This window comes from Rhinoderma darwinii, chromosome 11 (genome assembly GCF_050947455.1).
Source record: "Rhinoderma darwinii isolate aRhiDar2 chromosome 11, aRhiDar2.hap1, whole genome shotgun sequence".
In the NCBI taxonomy this organism is placed as follows: Eukaryota; Metazoa; Chordata; class Amphibia; order Anura; family Rhinodermatidae; genus Rhinoderma; species Rhinoderma darwinii.
Window position 1 is genome coordinate 35,311,417 of NC_134697.1, and position 21,279 is coordinate 35,332,695.

Below are 21,279 nucleotides of genomic sequence, written 5' to 3' on the forward strand. Positions count from 1 at the left end.
ATAACGGACAAATGACAGCTATGCAAAATCTAGATTGGCTTATAATGGGGGTCGTCAGGTTTTCATTGGGGTCATGGTATTTTCTACTGCAGAATATTTCTGCAGGCTTAGTTTTTTTTGCAATCAAATATAAAAAATCCGCTGGCGGAAACTGCATGATGCAGATGTGAACAGAGCCTTAGGCATGCAACACTTTTTTTTTCCCGGTAAAATGACGGACATCACAACGTAAAACTGACAGACCATATTTAAAATCATCCGACGTATCACTCACTTCGTAAATTAAGGCTATGTTCACACAGAGTTTATTGACAAGTCTTTTTACATGGAAACCGCATCGCAAAACTCGTCAAATACGGCCCGAAAATGCCTCCCATTGATTTCAATGGGAGACTGAGGCGTCTTTTTCCCGCGAGCGGTAAAACCGTCTCGCAGGAGAAAGAAGGGACATGCCCTATCTTCGGGCGTTTCCGCCTCTGACCTCCCATTGACATCAATGGGAGGCAGAAAAAGCGTATTTCGCTGCGTTTTATGCCAGCGGCGCTCAATGGCCGCGTGCGAAAAACGCAGCGAAAATCGGCGTGCAGGGAGAGGAAAATCTGCCTTAAACTTCCAAACGGAATTTTGAGGCAGAAATTTCGCCTGCAAAATACTCAGTGTGAACATAGCCTATGGTCACATGAAACCGACCTAAAGGTGGCTATACACTTGAGGGTATATTCACAGGGCTTATTTTCGGACGTTTTTCGGCCGAAAAATCTGAAGTTCTGTACCGACTGGCAGGTTTTTTTACGCGGCCGTTTCTAAAAACGGCCACATAAAAAAAAACGGCCGCGAAAAAGGAGTGCAAGTCACTTCTTGAGACGTTTTTGGAGCCGTTTTTCATTGACTATGGAAAGACAGCTCCAAAAACGGCTGTAAAAAACGCAGCGAAAAACACAAGTTGATGGAACCAATAGCGCGGTCGACTACGCTATTGATTCCGTCAAAACGACAGAACCCTGTCACAACGGTGACAGACGGAAACCATGAGCTAGATTTCCGTCAGCATTGAGTTCAATGGTGAGGGAAACGGAAGCTGAGGTTTCCGTTTGCCTTTCTACTGAGTGTGTTAGGGTATGTGCACACGACCTCTTTTCAGACGTAATGGAGGCGTTTTACGCCTTGAATTACGCCTGAAAAGACGTCTCCAATACGTCGGCAAACATCTGCCCATTGCTTGCAATGGGTCTTACGATGTTCTGTGCAGACGAGCTGTCATTTTACTCCAATGAAGAACAGCTCCAATTACCTCCGTAAAAGACGCCGCGAAAAACGCGTGCACTTGTAAAAACGTCTGACATTCAGGAGCTGTTTTCTCCTGAAAACAGCTTTGTAATTTCAGACGTTTTTGGCGTTGTCGTGTGAACATACCCTAGGGTCCTATTCACACTGAGTTTTTTTACAAGTATTTTGGCGCGGAAATCGCTCCGCAAAACTCGTCAAAAACCGCCCGAAAATGCCTCCCATTGATTTCAATGGGAGGCGGACGAGTGTTTTTACCGCGAGCGGAAAAACCGCGTTGCGGTAAAAAGAAGCGACTTGACCTATCTTGAGGCGGTTTCAGCCTCCAAAACCCCATTTCAATCAGTCAGAAACTGGAAAAAAAACGCCTCGATGAGTGTTTTGACGAGTTTTTGTCAAACCACTGTGCAAAAACCGTCTGTAGCAGTTTTTGCAGGAGGAATTTTCCTCTTGCAAAAAACTCTGTGTGAACACAGCCTATTTAATATGGCATGCATTTCAGTGTCTGTATGGCGGCAACAACACCCCAAACTCCACATGGCCTTGTGAAACCAGCCCTAGATGTGTATAACTGACGAGAGACTTGTTAAGAAAATTGCTTGCCACCAAATTTAATTTCGAAATTGGTTGTGAAGGGTGACTTGTATTTTAATACCATGTTATTTTTAATTTGATTTATCAAAACTGGTGCAAATGAAAAGTGAAGTAGTTGCTCATGGCAACCAATCAGATATCTGCTTTCATTTTCTAATGGACCTCTGCAAAATGAAAGGTGGAATCTGATTGGTTGCTATAGGCAACTACTTCACTTTTCCTTCGAACTAGTTTAGATCAACTTCCCTCTAAGACTTCGTTCACATCTGCGCCAACTGAGACAAACGGAAACCATTGGCACCGGATCCGTCACCATTGAAATCAATGGTGATGGAAACGGAAACCTTTGGTTTCCATTTGTGTCAGTCAGGGTCCCGTTCCGACGGAAAGCTCAGACGGAACAGCGGAACGGGACCCTGGCGCAGATGTGAACGAAGCCCAACAGATTTGCATGTTTTGGACTACCTCCTTGTTTTGGCCTAAAAATACTGATGCAATACACTAACCAAAATATACAAGGGTTAAAAGGGTTGTCTAGTTTAGAAATTCAATTTTCATACACCCTATTAGGGAATTCTGAGATAATAGAGGGAGTTTCCAGTTCAGGATCCTCATCTCTTGGCCAAAGTTGAGAGTGGTTTTAAAGAGCATCTTTCGCTCTGTAAGACTTGTCCTGTCCTGCATAGGGCCTCATCCGCACGACAGTAAAAATTGTCCGTAAATACGGACCGCAATTATGGACCCAATTACTTCTATTGTCCACGGACACCTTCACATCTATTTGTGGGAACGTGTCCGGGCCGTAGAAGTGTACTGCAAAAGATAGGACATGTCCTATCTTTTTCTTTTTACGGACAGTGCTCTTATACTTTGTATGGGAGCAAGAGCCGAAAAAGTGGCAATGATTACGGACACAGCCGTGTGCATGAGGCCTTGATTTAAATGGGCACTATGTAATGCTTAATTTCCCCTGTGGTGGCGCTGCAGGGAAATTAAACACTATAAGGCCTGATTTACACGAGCGTGTGCGTTTTGCACACGCAAAAAACGCGGCGTTTTGCGTGCGCAAAAGGCACATAACAGCTCCGTGTGTCATCAGCGTATGATGCGCGGCTGCGTGATTTTCGCGCAGCCGCCATCATTATGACACTCCGTTTGGATGTTTGTAAACAGAAAAGCACGTGGTGGTTTTCTGCTTACATTCAGAATTTGACAGCTGTTGCGCGAATCACGAAGTGCTTCCGTGCGGCATGCATGGTTTTCACGCACCCATTGACTTCAATGGGTGCGTTATGCGTGAAAAACGCTGAAATATAGAACATGTCGTGAGGTTTTTTCAGCGCACTCACGCTGCGCAAAACACACAGACTGTCTGCACTGCCCCATAGACTAATATAGGTGCGTGAAAAGCATTCGCGTCGCACGCACGTATATCACGCTTGTGTAAACGAGGCCTTACTGACAGGTTTCCCCACAGATTATAGCTGATCGCTGGGGGTCCCAACAGGTGGGCACTTTGTAAACAGCTTAGGGTATGTGCACACACACTAATTACGTCCGTAATTGACGGACGTATTTCGGCCGCAAGTACCGGACCGAACACAGTGCAGGGAGCCGGGCTCCTAGCATCATACTTATGTACGATGCTAGGAGTCCCTGCCTCGCTGCCGGACAACTGTCCCGTACTGTAATCATGTTTTCAGTACGAGACAGTAGTTCCACGGAGAGGCAGGGACTCCTAGCATCGTACATAAGTATGATGCTAGGAGCCCGGCTCCCTGCACTGTGTTCGGTCCGGGACTTGCGGCCGAAATACGTCCGTCAATTACGGACGTAATTAGTGTGTGTGCACATACCCACAGTGGCGGATTATCATATGGGCGATTCGGGCGGCCGCCCGGGGCCCGAGGCTCCCAGGGGGCCCATGGCAGCCCGAACCGCACATCATCTTGCAAAGGTACTTATTCAGCGCGCTAGCGCTGCTAACTAACGAAGATGAGGGGAGGAGCAGGGAATTGGCCGGGAAAGGGGTAGGACACGCCTCCCTGACAAGTGCGGGCCGCCGCCATTGAGTAACAGAACAGCGACGTTCTGTTACTCCGAATCTGCAAGACGGTCGGTCACCGGCGCTGAGGTCAGTACAGCAGGCTTATCCTCCTTCCCAACTGGTTCCCGACCGCTGGCTGTATTTTTACGGCCAGCGGTCAGGGACGGGTCCTTAAAACCCGAGCCATAGACTTTCTACGGCTCGGGTTTTAACTTGCTGCCCGCGCGATCGGGCAGCTGAATGTCGCGTCTCCGGCTGTCAGTGACTGCTTCTGTCTTCTCCGATGTCTTCTTACACAGCGTTCAATGAACGCTGTGTATAGGAATAGAGACAGCAGCAGCGGCGCTGTCTCTATTCCTCCCGGCGATCATGTGACTTGTCACTTGATCGCCGGGTGCCGTTAGTGACAGACTGCTGCTGGGTCTAACTAGACCCAGCACAGCCCTATTAGTGACAATCGTCACTATGAGAGGGCTGATTTCCCCTGTAACTGGGGCTGCTTTGCAGCTCCAGTTACAGTGGAAAAACATGGTGTAAAAGAAAGAAAAAATATATATAAAGTTCCCCAAAGGTCTTTTTTGACCATTGAGGAACAGACCACAGTAATAAAAAAATAGGAAAGTAAAGTGCAAAAAAAATGAAATAATAAATACACATAAAATACCCACCCCAATAAAAACCGTCCCCCGCCAATCATTGTTGTAACGCTAGCGCTGACCCAATTACCCTAATATAGACATGTAATATATTAACATTTACGGTAAACAATGACGATTACAAATAAAAGGTCTATTTTAGGGTAAAACTATGTTATTACCCAAAAAAATAGCTGAAACGTAAAAAAGCTTATTTTTTTACTATTATTTTCAAACTTTATGAATAAAAATTCTAAAATAGCAAAAAAGGTGTGTATAAAAACGATAAAAAAAAGAAACCTGCATTGTCTACGGAAAAAACGTCGCAAAAATCACGTCGTTTTTATTTCTTTTTTATAAAAATGTGTGTTTGGTGCAACTTTGTAATTACGTTTTATTAAAAAATATTTTCACTTTTTGAGATACAGCTGCTTTGTATCCTGTATCCGTCAGGTCAGCAGGACTGACGGGATCAGTGAAACGGGCCATGCGCTAAATTATAATCTTAGATGTGATAGATTTGAGGTGGATCCTGCGTGTCACTGATCCTGTCAGTCCTGCTGACCTGACGGATACAGGATACAAAGCAGCTGTATCTCAAAAAGTGAAATTATTTTTTAATAAAACGTAATTACAAAGTTGCACCAAACACACATTTTTATAAAAAATAAATAAAAACGACGTGATTTTTGCGACGTTTTTTCCGTAGACAATGCAGGTTTCGTTTTTTATCGTTTTTATACACACCTTTTTTGCTATTTTACAATTTTTATTCATAAAGTTTATCTATATGGGGCTGTGTGTAACGCTCTCTACGGGGAGGATGTGTGATATATAGAGGGGGCTGTGTATGGCGATATCTATGGGGGTGTGTAATATCTACAGGGGCTGTGTGTGGCACTATGTACAGGGGGCTGTGTGTATGTGGTGTTCTACAGTGTGTGGTATTATATTCAGGCACGCAGTGTTTGGTGCTATTATATTTAGGGGCACAGTATGTGGCACCATGATAACTTTATTTTCGTTTATAGGTGTGGAAATGTTGGAAAAGTGAGGAGACGTCTGAGTGGCAAATTCTGCAGAAATGAGTCATGGCCGGGAGAAGTCGTCATGAGCGCTGGACCGGATGGAGAAGAAAAGAGGAAAAAAACTACTAGAATCTGAGACGTCGTCACCTGTGAGTCACTAGATTTATAGAGAATCTGTCACCTCTCCTGACATGTTTATTATAGGAAATCCTTGTATTTCACAAAAAGTCTTTCTGCAGTCCAGGACTGATAGACAATTCCCCTTGTCAGGAGGTTGTGTCCCTGCACAGTGTGATACTCTCAGTATGTAGGGACACAGCCCTGTGACAAGGGAAATCGTAACACTGTTAATGCTTGCCCAAAAAAGTAGTGTCAAAAATAGTTACGGCGCAGCAGGGCGGCGGTGAGGAAGGGGGGCCCAAGGTTGGGTAACAGCCCAGGGCCCATGGTCTACTTAATCCGCCACTGCATACCCATACTCGTACCCTGTCGTGTGAATAGAGCCTAGGGAAAACGTATTTATAAATATTGTATTTTGCACGGAGACGTACAGTGAAATGTTTCCAATAATCCAGAAACTCTGATAATCCGGCACTTGTTTCCAGCACAAACTCAGTAATATATAACATTTCACTATGTGCATGGGACTGAGCAGAGAGAATGAGAAGACTGCTCTGATTAAAAAAATAACGTGATAGCAGCAGATGGATCTGTTACATATTTATGCAGCCCTGTCTGTAAAAACAAGCTACATACTGCACATAGAAAGTAGTGGTAACCTCCCCAAGTCTGACATGAAGATGCAATGGTGGTGTTGATTGACACATGACAAATTGTTATCGGACTTTTTTTCATAGGTCTGTAGGTAACGGTGCACATTCGGCTCTGCTACATTTATGGCTCTAACTAACAACTGGACTCGAATCCCATGTAGAACGTAGAACATGATCTACCCTACGATTGGCTGCGGTGCTAACCAATGAAGTGTAAGAAAAGTGCCGGGGCACGTTCGTGATAGGCAGATTCAGCAGCCAATGAGAATCGTCACTCAGTAGTGGACCACCGTCTACTCTCCAGCAACAAGCTTCTTTGCGCTTCTACGAGACTTTTCTCAGGGACTGCCGGGACAGGGGGGGAGCTCGTCCGGCTCTCAGTGTACGGGACGACGTCATTCATACGGGACACTCCTCGCAGCTGTCCTCACTTGGGCTCCGGAGAGTGTGTGTGTTTCTTACCGCTGCTAAGTGTTTGGAGGGGATGGAAGAGATGCGGCCTAGCGGCGGTCCCGCGTCCCAGCCCTTCCCGACTCTCTTCCCTCCTGGGCTTCATTCTATCTATGGAGAGTGCCGTCGGCTGTACCCGGAGCAGCCCAACCCCCTGCAGGTCACCGCTATCGTCAAGTACTGGTAAGTCCCAGCTGTGTTCTTGAGGTGTCTTGGAAGAAGGCGGTACCGATGTTTTGCATGTGTGGTGCCCCGATGTACCGCGGGTGTGCTGGGTCATGTGTCCACTTCACATAGGGATTCCTGGATACTTGTGTTGGGATTTTGTATGATTTCAGCTGCACAAATGTTCTCTTTATAGAAATCAATGGAAATGTGCAAAAGTTGTAGTAACATTGTATAGGTGTGATATAAGGGACAATGTGCAGGGACTACACGGAGGTGGACGGCACAAGTTCACAGATCTGGACCAATACTAGGGAATCAAAGCAGGTAGAAATGTGCTGCTAACTTTTGTTTTTCTTTTGTGTTTTTATTAATGGGCCATTAAAAAAATTCAGACTGGCTCCTAAAGACTACAGCAGTGATCTGTTACAAAACTACAACTCCCAGCATGGCTTGACAGCCGCAGGCTGCGTGTTGTAGTTTAGTAAAAGCTGGAGAAAAGAATGTTCTGATGTGACCGAGGATATCGGTGATGGTGGACGTGGGCTGGATACAAGGGGTCTCTAATACTCTGCTCAGACCTCTAGACCCTGGATCACAACTTCACTAAGGCCCGGGTCACACACAGTTTTGATGCCGTTTTTTGAGCCAGAGCCGGAAGTGGATCCAAAAGGAAGGAAGGGCATAACGAGAAGACTGACACATCTCCTTTATTTTTCGTCCACTCCTGTGTTTGGCTAAAAAAGACCTGCACCAAAGCTGTGTGTTTGATCCTGGCTTTATGCAAATTTGAGGCTTGTCTATGACACATCAGAGGACGCACGTTTATTATATTCGTCTGTATGACCCCCGCTCCAAAAAAAAAAGTTGAAAAAACTCTGCGTAAAGTATTAAATGACTGAAGATTCAGTGCAGTCATCTGCTAGGACCTGGTGTATACACATACCGTGTGTATATATATATATATATATATATGTGTGTGTGTGTGTGCAGAATGAGCAGTTGACCGATTTCTCACAAGATCCGTCTGTTGTCCTCCTGGTATCTGAGAATCCTACCCCAGGACACCTCTGCAGCTTACACCTAAGCGTCCACCAGATGAAATTTGAGCTTCCTGACTGCCATTGTTAGCGACATCCTGGCACCAGGCAATTTACTTTACAAGTACGTCCAGACTGCTAGAGCTGCTGCTCATCTACATGTGTATGGGAAGGTATCAGGAGGTTTTCTTTACGATATGTGGTGTAGAGATGTAATGATCGGGGGGGGGGGGGGGGGGGGGCTGAGATTTTTCTAGATCTACTGTCCGTAATCCTATTGGGAAACACTATATTTAGCCCTTCACCAGCCTGAAACGGTTGATAACAGGGAATAATAGTTTACTTGTAGAGAAGATACACACACACACACACACACACACACACACACACACGGGGGGGGTTATTAACATTTTAGTTTTTTTTTGCGTGTTGAAAAGTCAGAAATTTTGGCGCATCCCATATTTGCACTTAAATTTGAAACGTTTTACTCCACTACCCACTTTTAAAAGGTGGCATGAAAAGTGGGTGGGTCCACACGTGCACTACAGTGATCACCCCCCCCCCCCCCCCAACCACCGGGCTGTGGACCAATACTGGTCCAACATTTGGTACCGGGCTGCAGTATCTGGTATCCGCCTCAGGGTATTTCGGGCGACAAACTGTGGTGCAGTTTTTCGCCCGGAATCTCCGCTGCGAAAAACTGCTGAGCAGGCTGCAGCGGCGGTCACATGGTATGAAACGTCATCCCAAGAGGCCGGCCCTCTAACGTCATCCAGGCCGGCCTCTTGGGATGACGCTTCATCCCGTGTGTCCGCCGCTGGTCCCAATTCCAACTGCATCCGCATCCTTAGGGTGCAGATACAGATGAATTGAATGGAGCAGGCAGGCGCGATGTTGTGACCCATGGCACAGACCGGAGGAGAAGGATCCTCCACCCGTCGTGTGAACGGGGATAGCATTATACTGGGTATGGGATGGGGGGCTGTTATGGTGGCAGCTATGGGAGCATTTTACAGTATGGGGGGCATTATACTGTGAGGGGGCAGCTATGGGGGGCATTATACTGTAGGGGGGCATTGTACTGTGTGGAAGAAGCTATGGGGAGCATTATACTATGGGGGCATTATATTGGCTTAGTGAAGCTATGGGGGGCATTATAACATGGAGGCAGCTATGGGGGCATCCATGGGGACTGTTGGGCAAGATGGCTGGGCATAGGTGCGGGCAGGGGTCTGGTGCTTTTAGGGAGGGAAAGGGGGGGGGGCCAAGCTGAATTCTTGCACCAGGGCCCATGAGCCTTTAGCTATGCCCCTGCTGCTATTTGGTTTGGACTTTACCTCCCCATTGAATTCAATGGGGAAAAGCCACAACAAATAAGCAGCGTTTACGCAAATGAAATTGCTGTGCTGCGGAATTAAATTCTGCACTGCAGGTCAATTTCTGAGCGTTTTTTCCGCTCAGTATTTATGTAGTGTGTGGATGAGACTTGTTTTATCTCATCCACTTTGCTGCTACTGTATTATGCTATGGATTTTCCGCAGCATAATACAGGTATTATAATACAGGTATACGCCGTATTTACGCAATGTGTGAACTGATTAAGCCCCCCCTGCTGGCCCCGCCTGTTCCTGGAAAAATGTTCTTGCATCAATCTGGTCCTCGGTGAAACCACTGCACTAATAGACTTGCTCTAATTTATGCCAGAAATAGGTGTAAATTATAGTGGAAATCTGATCATAGCAGCCATAGATTTTAACTTCTGGTTCACGAACCGCCAAATGCGTGCATATCTTAATAAGTTTGGCGCAATCCATTGACGTCTAGATTAAGACTGGCATATGATATACCAGTCTAAGTAAGGTCTCGTTCACACAACAGTATTTACATCAATATTTTAAAGCTAAAACCGGGAGCGGTGGTCCAGAACATGCAGGAAGTACAAATCTTTCCATTATACTTTTTCTCTGTAATTTTCTGGTTCTGGCTTCCAAATACAGTGGCTCTCTCTAGGAGCGGAATCCCTGGCCGACGCTCTGGCCGGGGATTCCGATACTGGAGAAGCCCCTGGTGTCACTATCCATATATGGATAGAGACATCCGGGGCTCCCTGTATGAGCGGAATCCCCGGCTAGAGAGATTCTGCTCTTACAGGAAGCTACAGCTTTGCGATTTGTGGGGGGGGGGGGGGGGTGCTATCTGCAGGGGGGATGTTGCTATGTACAGGGGTGTAGGTGCCATTTGCAGGGGGTGGCACTATCTACACGGGCTCTGTAGCATTGCATTATGTCCATTGTACGGTCCCACACGTCTGATGGGTGTTGACGTGATCTCGTGTAATGTTTGTTATTGTTCCATTGATCACAAACCAGGATCGATCACTGACCTTTACTAGTTGTGAACATGTAAACGTATTAAATGGTCCTAGGAGCGCTGGAGTAATGTCCGTGTAATGCGATGCACGGCTTTCTGTGGCAGTGCTGGACTGTGCTGATCCTCTTATATTCTTTTATGTCACCATTATATTTCAGAAACCTCTGTCTTGTGCAATAATTGTTGTATTTGTGACAACAGTAGTGAGGGCTGATTGTTCAGGTCTACATTTGTTTGTATATTATTGAAGTAGATGAATGTAATCTATTTGCTTTGCTCAATAAAGTAGTGTAATTAAACATGATGGGGCTCGTGTGTTTAGGCAACGCCTCAATGAATTTGCACAGCTACCTAGCAATAGGCCCTGTCCCTAAGGCCTTATTCACACAAGCGTATTTCACGTCCGTGCGTTAAAAAAACGGACGTCACACGAACCTTTGCAATTCAATGGGGCCATTTCACGCGGCGTGTGTCCGTTGCGTGAAACTCATTGCATGTCTTATTTTTGTGCGTTTTTTTTTTTTTGTGCATCACGCACCCGTTGAAGTCAATGGGTGCGTAAAGAAAACGGACAGCACACGAACGTCATCCGTGTGCGGTCAGTGTTTTTCACACACCAGTTGCTAAAGAAATGATGAGGAAAAAGTAAAATACCTCCTTGAGTTTTTTTGCTGACTTAAAAAAGGCGTGACATACGTGCGTAAAAAAACGCAGATGCGCACCGTACACGGATGCCACACGGAACTGCAACGCAGGAAAAATGCTGCTTATTTTACGTGCGCAAAACGGACACGCTCGTGTGAATTAGGCCTAAGGGCTCATTCAGGCGAGCGTAAAACTGGTCAGTGTGCTGTGCGTGAAAATCCCGCACAAGTCACTGACCCATTCATTTCAATGGGGCCATTCACACAGGCAGAAGTTTTCACGTAGCGTGTCCGTTGCGTAAAACTCACTGCGTGTCCTATATTGGTGCGTTTTTCACGCACCGCACACTGATGCACATCCGTATGTGATGCGTGATTTGCGCATCAATTCAATTGAAAATAGCAATAATAAAAAAAAATGATGTGCTTTACGAGAGCGTGAATAACGCATGCACTCTGTCGCATAACGGACCAGATTCACGCGTGTGAATCTAATGCGCTGGTGTGAATCCTAAGGCCACATGCACACGATGTGGATTACGTGCGGATTATCCGCATCATAATACAGGACCAGCAAAGTCAATGAGATTTCAAGTAATCGCATCTACACGTTGCAGGTTTTTTTCTGCGTGTAAATTGACCTCTGGTGTTTTAATGTCCATTTATCTCGCGTTTCCGTCTAAGAATTATATCTGACAAGTTTCATAAAAAGAAACGCACCAAAAATCCACAGCATAAAATCTGCCCCTGTTTATGCGTTAAAATGTAAAATCCACATAAAAAGAAATCTCGATATTAAGTGCGGATTCTACATGCGGAATCACCTGCATTTATCTGTGGCTTCGATGCAGGTTTTCCTGCATCAAATTCTGCAACATGTGCAGGGAGACTCAGGTGATGACTCTGATCTTCCACACTCTTATGGAGACCAGCATGTTTACCTTCTACACTTCGGAAGGTGATCATAAAAGCAGACGTGCTCCAAACACCAAAACCACTAAATAGAGATGGCATCAAATGCGAGCTGAAGTGTAATCTCCGTATAAAGCAATATATAAGGCCCCGTCACACGACTACGGATGGCTATCTGCATTTGTAGGCCGTGCTTCCATATAAAGCATGGGAGCACGGTTTGTAAAAAGCCAAAAAATAGGACATGTCCTGTCTATTGCGGAGCCTTTCTCTGGCCCGGACACCTTCCTGCCATAGACATGAATGGGTCTGTAACTACGGATGAAATCTACGGTCTGGGCATGGGGCCCAGCACGCAGGAACTATGAAGCTATGTAACACTACATCTAAATCTGGGGCCAGCAACCTGTGGCACCTGTGCCACAGCTGGCATGTGGCATGGTTTCCTGGCACGCTTCACTCTCCTCGTTGCGTGCTTAGCGACACTAAACACGGAAAAAGAGTAGCACTGCATTATGTGCTCGGCGGTCTTGTGTTCTTGGAAAGTAGACAAAGCAGCACCGCTGTCTCTCCTGGTGTTCAACGCTGGCTAGACGGAGTTCAGTAGCCGTTTCTCTCTCCTGTTCGCACCCCCTGTGTATGACTTTAATGTCTGCATGGCGCACTGTGTGGTTCATGGTTTGTTTTTTGCAACTCTGTACAAAAAGAAGTTGCCAACTTCTTTTTGTACAAACACACGTACGCGGTGCAGCTATCGGTCTCTGGTGCAGCCGTTCCGTTTGCCATATGGGGTGACCTGTGCTTCCGTGGTATACGGGACTTGGTGTGTCCAGGGATATCCATTACAATTGATATGGAGGTTGATCATTGTTCTCGCATCTGATGCAGTTGTTTTTGAGTGTTTTTGTTGTATGGAGCGCTTTTATTACTGAGGGACAGACCAGTCTACTTGCTTTCTACTGCCATAATTCTAGAGGGGCCCAAGTGTTGTTGTTTTGCAACGTCGCTAGCACATGAGATAAAATATATATTGTTGCATCTGCTAATATTATGGCTACATATGAAATTTGTTAACTTTTTTTTGTTTTTTTTTCCTTTTGAATTGTCAGCATGGTAAAGCCTTTGCTCATGTTTATACGTATAAAGGAATACTGAAGTGACCTGTTTCTTCCTACCTTGCAGGTTGGGTGGACCTGATCCGCTGGACTATGTCAGCATGTACCGTAATCTGGGAAATCCCGCTGTTAATGTTCCTGAGCACTGGCACTATGTCAGTTTTGGGCTGAGTGATTTGTACGGAGACAACAGAGTCCATGAGTAAGTGATTTAGGAGAATTGCTACTGGAATTTATTTCTTCTAGCGTAACTTTAGAAGTATCAGTATTTCTTTCTAGTAATAATAATAATATATAATAACCTTGCCATGTTTTCTGAGTTTAGTAGATTAGTATTCCTGAGGCTTCGTTCACATCGGCGTCAGGGCTCCGTTCCGACCCGACTGACACAAACTGAAGCCAAAGTTTTCCGTTACATCACCATTGATTTCATCGGTGATGGATCTGGTGCCACCGGTTTCAGTTTGTCTCCGTTGTGCAGGAGTTCCGTGAAATAGATGGTGATGGAAACGGAAACCTTTTGGTTTCGGTTTGTGTACGTCAGGGCTCCGTTCTGACGGAAAACTCAGTCGGATCGGAGCCCTGACGCAGATGTGAACTAAGTCTTAAAGGGTCAACTCTAGGGGCTCATGCACACATCCTTGTCCTTTTAATATGGTCGCAGGAGTCGGAGCCGAAAGAACGAACTGCATACTGATCGGCTTCTGTGTCTGGTACCGGACCCCTTAGACTAGAATGGGCGAGACTGATCCACAAAATCTCAAGGATAGGGCATACAGATCTGCCAAAAACTGGATGTGTGTGGCTCCATAGAAATGAATGGGTCAGTTCTAGCCGTTAAAAAAAACAAAAAACGGATAGCACACTGAATAAATAAAACTGATGTGTGCATGAGCCCTTATAATTAGTTAGATACTGACTTGACTTAACTTCTATGTACTGTAATATTTCATCTTTAATTCTTCTCAAAAATGAACGGAGGCCATGCAATATTTGGCTGTCATCTATAAATGTGTTAAAATATATCCTGCACACCGGACTGCTACTATGCTACCAAAATCCACATTTTGAGAGCACACATCATACTGTGTATAAAAATGAAACTTAATAACTTCTACACGTAACCACCTTCACGCGACGTTGGATCAAACCGGTTATACGCAAATATTGCATGAACATGCAACTTTGCGACTAAAATGTTTACTCATGCGCTTTATACACGTGTCTATATTCACAGGTGCGTGTTAAAGAAACGCCAAAACTGCAGAAAAGCACAAATCGTCTTTCACAAAATTTAAAATGGAAATTATATAGGTTTCAAATTTACCACTCTAATGCTGTGTTTACGTGTCACAATCAAAATGCAGCAAAGCAATGCCATTTTGCTGCGATTTTCCGAAAGTCTTGAAAATGTAAATTAGCCACGACGTGTGAACACAGCCTAAGGGCATGTTTAGACGTGGCGGAATTCTGCAGACACTTTCCTCATCAATGCCGCACATAATCCGCGTTGCAGATTCTGCTGCGGATTTGTCGTTGCGGATTCAGGTGAAGATCACACCCTGCTATCTTTCAAACATTCCATCTCAGTCTGGCTATAGACCTCGACACACATAGGTCCAGCCAGAATGATGAAATATCCTGTCCCTGAAAGCCATCCACAACACATTACATCTGCGGATTTCATTGCGTAATTTTGAAACTCCATTGAAGTCAATGGAGAAATTCTGCAACAAGTAACACATCAAGTCCGCAACAGTCAGTGTATGCTGCGGACAGAAAATTCCGCACCGCAGCCTATGGTCCGCAGCGGAGTTTTCCGCAACGTCTGCACGAAGATAACTAAAAAGGTGTGGAAGCCAATGGACAAACTGTCTGCGGATATCCACTGCATACTGTCCACAGCAATTCCGCCACGTGTGAACGTGCCCTAACTCTTATCAATAATTGCAATTCCCTAAACTTAATCTAATGCGTTAAATAGAACTTGTCACCTGCGCAAAAAACTGAAGCTGATATCTGTTAATTGCAGTGCCTCACAGATTCTGGCGCCTTTTTTTTTTTTTTTTTTTCTTCTAGCCCCAACCGTTGCTGAGATATCAGTACCGCTAGTTTTTGTGCAAGTGGGCGGGTAACACCTGTGACTTGATAAGGGGTAACCGCCCACTTGACAGTCAAAGGCCTCATTTGCATATCGGACATCCAAACTAACGGCCCCAATATCTAAAAGCATTAGAATCTGTAGAGCCCCTGCAATCTAAGGCCAGGTACACACGAACGAGTGAAAAACTGTGGTTTTTCACGTCCGAGTTGCACCCGTGCAGGTCCCATTTTCACGGATCTCCACAGACTTGTGTCTAGGCCAGATCACAACTAGAGCTGCGATCTAGGTCTTATTTCAAAGCCAAGATTCTTGCTGCAATCTAGCCTGAGCTAGAGACTTAAAGAGGCTCTGTCACCAGATTATAAGTGCCCTGTCTCCTACATAATCTGATCGGCGCTGTAATGTAGATAACGGCAGTGGTTTTGATTTAGAAAAACGATACATTTTGACCAAGTTATGACCTATTTTACATTTAGGCCTTATTTACACTAGCATATTTCACGTCCATGATACGCACGTGAAAATCACGCATGTCGCACAGACCTATGAAAATCAATGGGGCCATTCAGACATTCCATGTTTTTCACGCAGCGTGTGCCCGCTGCGTGAAACTCACTGCATGTCCTATACTTGAGCGTTTTTAGTGCATCACGCACCTATTGAAGTCAATGCATTCTTTACGCACGCAAAACGGACACGTTCGTGTGAATTAGGCCTTACGCTAATTACTTTCTTAGATTTTGACCAAGTGGATGTTGTACAGAGAAGTGTATGACGTTGACCAATCGGCATCATACACTTCTCTCCATTCATGTACTCAGCACATAGTGATCTTGTGAGATCATGATGTGCTGTCACTTACTCGCACATCAACTTTACTGAAATGTCTTGAGAGTGAATAGACATCACCTCCAGCCAGGACACGATGTCTATTCACCATCCAGACACTTCGGTAATGTTTGTGTGGGACTTAATGACAGCAAGCGCGATCTTGCGAGATTGCGCTTGCTTTGTGAGTAAGTGACAGCACATCATTATCTAGCAAGTTTACTATGTGCTGAGTACATGAATGGAGAGAAGTGTATGATGCTGATTAGCCAGGGTGGAGAGCTGCTAGGAAAGAGTGGTTGCTACCCAGGTGGATTGGGCCCGTCCATGTATTACATAGTGCCCTATTCATAAATGGGTGGCCACTGCAGGGGAAATGTAAAGCCAGCCGCAGCTTCACCCAGCAATAGCAGCTGATTGTTTAGTTTGACCTCCGGCAATCACATGAAAAGAATTTCCAGGAGAGAGAAAACCCTTTGAAGGACTTTCCTGACTTTGTTCTTTACAGGATTGCATATCTCCTCAGGACAGTAGTCCGGACAGGGACAAAGCCACATAGATACTTACCATGATATGAGCACATTTCCTTGTGGAAGAATCCTTATTTGAAATATCATAACTACAGATGCAGTCCCCGTGTAAGGGTGGTGGGCAATGCGAAGAAGTAGTCGTTTTTTTTTTTTGTGTTTTTTTTTTTTCTTTAAATCTAGTTTTTGTCTTTGATTAAAATTAAACACACGCACCAAAACTGCACTGTGTGAATCCAGCCTAAGGGAAGAGATAAGAGGATTATTCAACAGATGGAACAATAGCTTTAATGTTTGATTGTGTGAAGGCTTTGATGTGGTGTTTTTTTTTTTTCTTGGCCAAAACTTGGAACGCACCCACCTTTGCTAAGGTAAAACCTGTATTTTGCAGAAAAAAAAACAAAAAAAAAACATCTAGATGTTACATGAATTAACCTGCATCATGCTGAAACTTCTTTATGATCATTATAACAGTATGACCTTCACAAAATCGTATCTTTTTAATCCCGGCTTTTGTAGTGCTGAAGGTGATCTGTAAAGCAATGCTGGAAGAACACCCCATATACTTAAAGGGGTTATATGCTTTGGACAACCTCTTGTAAGAAAGATTCCTTAACGTTAAGTAGATCACAAAGGGTCCTGCTACAGGTGATCAGCTGTAATCTGTGGGGAAATCTGGCAGCAAGGCTTCAATTTTCCTTCAGCGCCACCACAGGGGAAATTAAGCATTACACAATTACCATTCAAATCAATGGGTTGTCTGTGTAATACTGGACATAACAGGTCCTCCAGAGTGAGATCCGCTTTGTTCTTGGACGGGGGACACTCAGAATTCCCTTTTATAGGGTATATGAACACGGGTTTTCTAAACGGGGCAACCCCTTTAGTACAAATTGGGAATCTCCTCCCTACCTATGCAGTGATGTGCTTACAGCGATGTAATGTCTATGTGGACCGTAAATAAATCTTACCTTGAGGACCAATTGTAAGGGGGAAACTGAAAGCTACTTGCTAGAAGTAAAAGAACACCTATAATATGGACGTTAATCAAAAAGTGTGATTATATTCCTGATCGTCAAACAGATTAATATTGCCTTTTGGTTTTTTTTGTTCCCACCTTCCATGTCTCTGACGTAGCGTCCCTGTTCCCTGCAGATGTCGTTTTAGTATTGGCGAATTGTCCAGCCAGAGGTTTCTGCTGATGCTCTGCCAAGAAGTGTATATTGTAGGAGGCACAGGAGGGAGTTGTATGTGGGGGGTTTTCTTCTCTGGGGCCTTTGTGAACAGCTTGAGGTCATACAAGTAAAATGCTGCTCCGTATGTATCCTGCTCTCCAGGAAGCCTGGCACTTCTCTGCTGTCGGCTTCTACACAGAGCTCAATAAAGGGGGAACGTCTTTAAATGTCCTCTGGGAATGTGATCAAATATACAGGAGAATTTACTTGCTGCCAATGGTCAAAATATAAAAAAAAGTGGGAAATGGGAGAATAACTCCTTCTTACATACTGATTACAAAGGGTCAGGTTGATTTGCTGACAAATACTTATGAAGCCGTCATCGGACTTGTGTGTTGGTCACGTGAAGCCACTTTCCTGTGATACAAATCATGCAACTTTTTTTTAATTTATTTTTTCCACCCTTCTTTCTTTCGATTATATGATTGGAAAATTCCCACTCCCGTTCACCATTTTCATTGCCTGTTTTGGTATGTGACTGATTTGAGTCACACAAGTTTATCAGCTGAGACTTTTGATAACCGACACAAGCGTTTCATGCAATTTATGTTCCATGATGCGACTCTACTGTTTGAGTAAAAAAAGGCCAACATTTATTCTCAAAAAGCTTCATGGCTGTCCAATTCTGGTCACTTCAGACAATCTTGTATTTCACTAAACCGGCAGCTGCGACTAGAAGACGGTCACGTTGCAGGTGCACTTGATGCAAACATTTTGGCAAGGCTTTCCTTAGAAGACAACTGTGCTAGACTAAATATACAGCGCGTTCTCCCTGTGCTTAACATATATTAAACAAGGCTCAAGTTTTGTTTTTTAACAAATGTAAACTCTGCACGTTAAAGGCTTTCTCCAGGACTGAAACATTGATCGCCAAGCCTCAAAATAGGCCATTAATGTTTGATTGGTGGGTTCCTGCCTCTGAGACCCCCACCGATCAGCAGAATAAAGTGACTGCTTCATTGTATACACAGTCGAATGGGCAGAAGTATTTAGGACTGGGTAGAACTGGTAAAAATTGGTGGCCGGGGGTACTTATTGTATGTTTGGGGGGAAAATAGGTTTTGCTTGATATCAATGTATTAATGCCTGGGCACCGGATGTCCATGCACAAAATGCATTTGTGTCGTGCAAGATCTCGAATATTGGTGCGTGTAGGTTTGGAGAGGTGTGTACTTTTTAGGTGATTGGGGATTTTTCATTGTTTTTATTGTATTTATTTTACACTATTGGGGCTCAAGGGGCTTTGTGTTTCCTTTTTGTCCCCATATACAGATCACTAAAAGCTAATCGGCCGTTACCATTAAATTACTGTTGCCAGTGATCTGTATACAGAGTCATGTAAAGAAGACTCAGATCGAGCCCCCTCTGCACGAGGAATCCCTGTCATTGACATGATCTAGACATTGATGATGTCATAGGTTCCCTAGCAACCGCACAAATTCAGAAGGTGCACTTATAGGGGTTATCGGGGATATTAAAATTGATCTCATTAGGATAGGCATTCACTATTAGATTGGTGGGGGTCCCACTCTCGGCATCCCCGCTGATCAGCTGTTTACATGGATTCCATTTTTGCTCATGCTTGCATACGCCGTTACATTGGTGCCCTTTGATCATCTTAATCTGAGCGCTGTGTTCAGGGTTTTCTTCATAATAGGGAACTGAATTATTTCAGTTTCCTGTCGCGGTACAAGATTGGGCTGTCACACGGATGCACAACAAAAGGTTTTCTGTGCACAAATGGACTGCAACGGATCCATGCGTTTTAGCCGGCAAAATAGTGTGCGTGAGGCCTTACTGACTAACCGTACAGGGGCTTTTCCATGAGCCCATCAATTCAGATGGGGAGGGTGGAAAGGCGTTAAACAAGGATTCTTTCTATGGTACCAAAGTGATGCTAAGCGAGGAGACTTCTCCTGCATCAATCAGATCATTTATTGGCCGCGCTTGATACATTTTCTCATTTGGTAGTGAACATTTAATCATCCAAGAATTTTAGCTCCGGTTAAAGATTCTTTCAATTATTGTGGGGAAAACCATTCCTATGACCTAAGAAAACACATTGCATTTATTTCCTTCCTGAGCAACTCTCCAAAAAATGAAAAATATTGGAACATCCTCCAGAGAGTGGAACATTGAATAAGACCGTTTAGATTTCTCCATGTTCTGCACCATATTTACGAAGCTCGTTCACCACTGTTTTCCGACACAGACAAACTCATTTACCAAGCATTTCCCATACACCTCTACTTAGGCTACACTCGCACAAGCTTATTTGATTCTCGCGTGTGGAAAAACGCACGTGAATTTGGTCCATTATGCATCAGTGAGCTTTGCGAGGGCATGCGTTATTCACGCACCTGCAAACACATCATTTTTTATTTTTTTTATTTTGAAATGAATTGATGCGTAAATCACGCACAGCACACGGATGTGCATCCGTGTGCTGTGCGTGATTTTCACGCACCCATTGACTTCAATGGGTGATAGGTGCGTGAAAAATGCACCAATACAGCACATGCAGTGAGTTTGACACAACGGACTCTCGCTGAAAACTTCTGCATGTGTGAACAGCCCCATTGAAATCAAAGGGTCCGTGTGCTGCATGTGATTTCCCTGCCCAGCACACTGACGTTAATCACGCTCGTCTGAATGATCCCTTAGAAGTTTCAGAAAATAACACCAGGTGCAATCTAGCTTTGTTGTGAGACTAACAGATTCTTCAGTTCACCCTATTGATGAATCTGTTGATCGCCGCACTGGGGGAGAGACCAGTGCAAAAGGGCCTTTGGTCTCCCCCAATCTCTATACTGGTAAGCCGGGGCTGTAGTTGAGCGGAGGGTTGTTAGATGATCTAAATCCGAGACCAAGTAAGAGCTCAGCCTCTCAATATAAATTACACTGTATGGGGATGTGCAAAAGGGGCCCAACAATGTATTAAATAGGTGTTCAGAAAAAAAATTGGCTGAGAAGTCTCTAATATAAACAAAATATTAAAAGTGCATGCACATCGTCAATTCCAGCAACAAGACAACTACTGTTCATCTGCCCCATCCATTAACCAGAATGGGGAGCAGCTAAAAATTACATTTCCCCTATACCAGCCGCACAATGGGAAATGTAATTCCAGTTTTCAAAAGCAGAGAAGATCCGCGGGTCACCGGAGTGTATTTTTTTTATTTTTTAAAGAGAGTGTTTTGTTGAGACAACTAGTTAACCCCTTAGTGACCAGCCCATTTTAGGCCTTAATGACCAAGCTATTTTATTTGTTTTTCTATAGTCGCATTCAAAGAGCTATAACGTTTTTATTTTTTCGTCTACATAGCTGTATGAGGACTTGTTTTTTGCGGGATTAGTTGTGCTTTTTAATAGCACCATTTTTGGGTACATATAATTTTTATATTAACTTTTATTAACCTTTTTGGGGGGATTATAAAAAAAAAACTGAAATTCCGCCATTGTTCTATGCGTTTTTAAATGGACGCCGTTCACTATGCGACGTAAATAACATGTTACCTTTATTCTATG

At 44.3% G+C, this 21,279-nt stretch overlaps 1 protein-coding gene across 2 annotated transcripts in view; it reads left to right on the forward strand.

The window, feature by feature from the left end:
• Positions 1–6,650: 6,650 nt before the first annotated feature.
• SUFU (SUFU negative regulator of hedgehog signaling) overlaps positions 6,651–21,279 on the forward strand; it is a 33,565-nt gene continuing 18,936 nt past the window's right edge. For both annotated transcript variants that reach the window (XM_075841068.1, XM_075841069.1), the window contains exons 1-2: positions 6,651–6,994; positions 13,125–13,259. In XM_075841068.1, the coding sequence (XP_075697183.1) occupies positions 6,846–6,994; positions 13,125–13,259 (284 nt within the window). In that variant the 5' untranslated portion in view covers positions 6,651–6,845. The remainder of the gene's footprint in view (positions 6,995–13,124; positions 13,260–21,279) is intronic.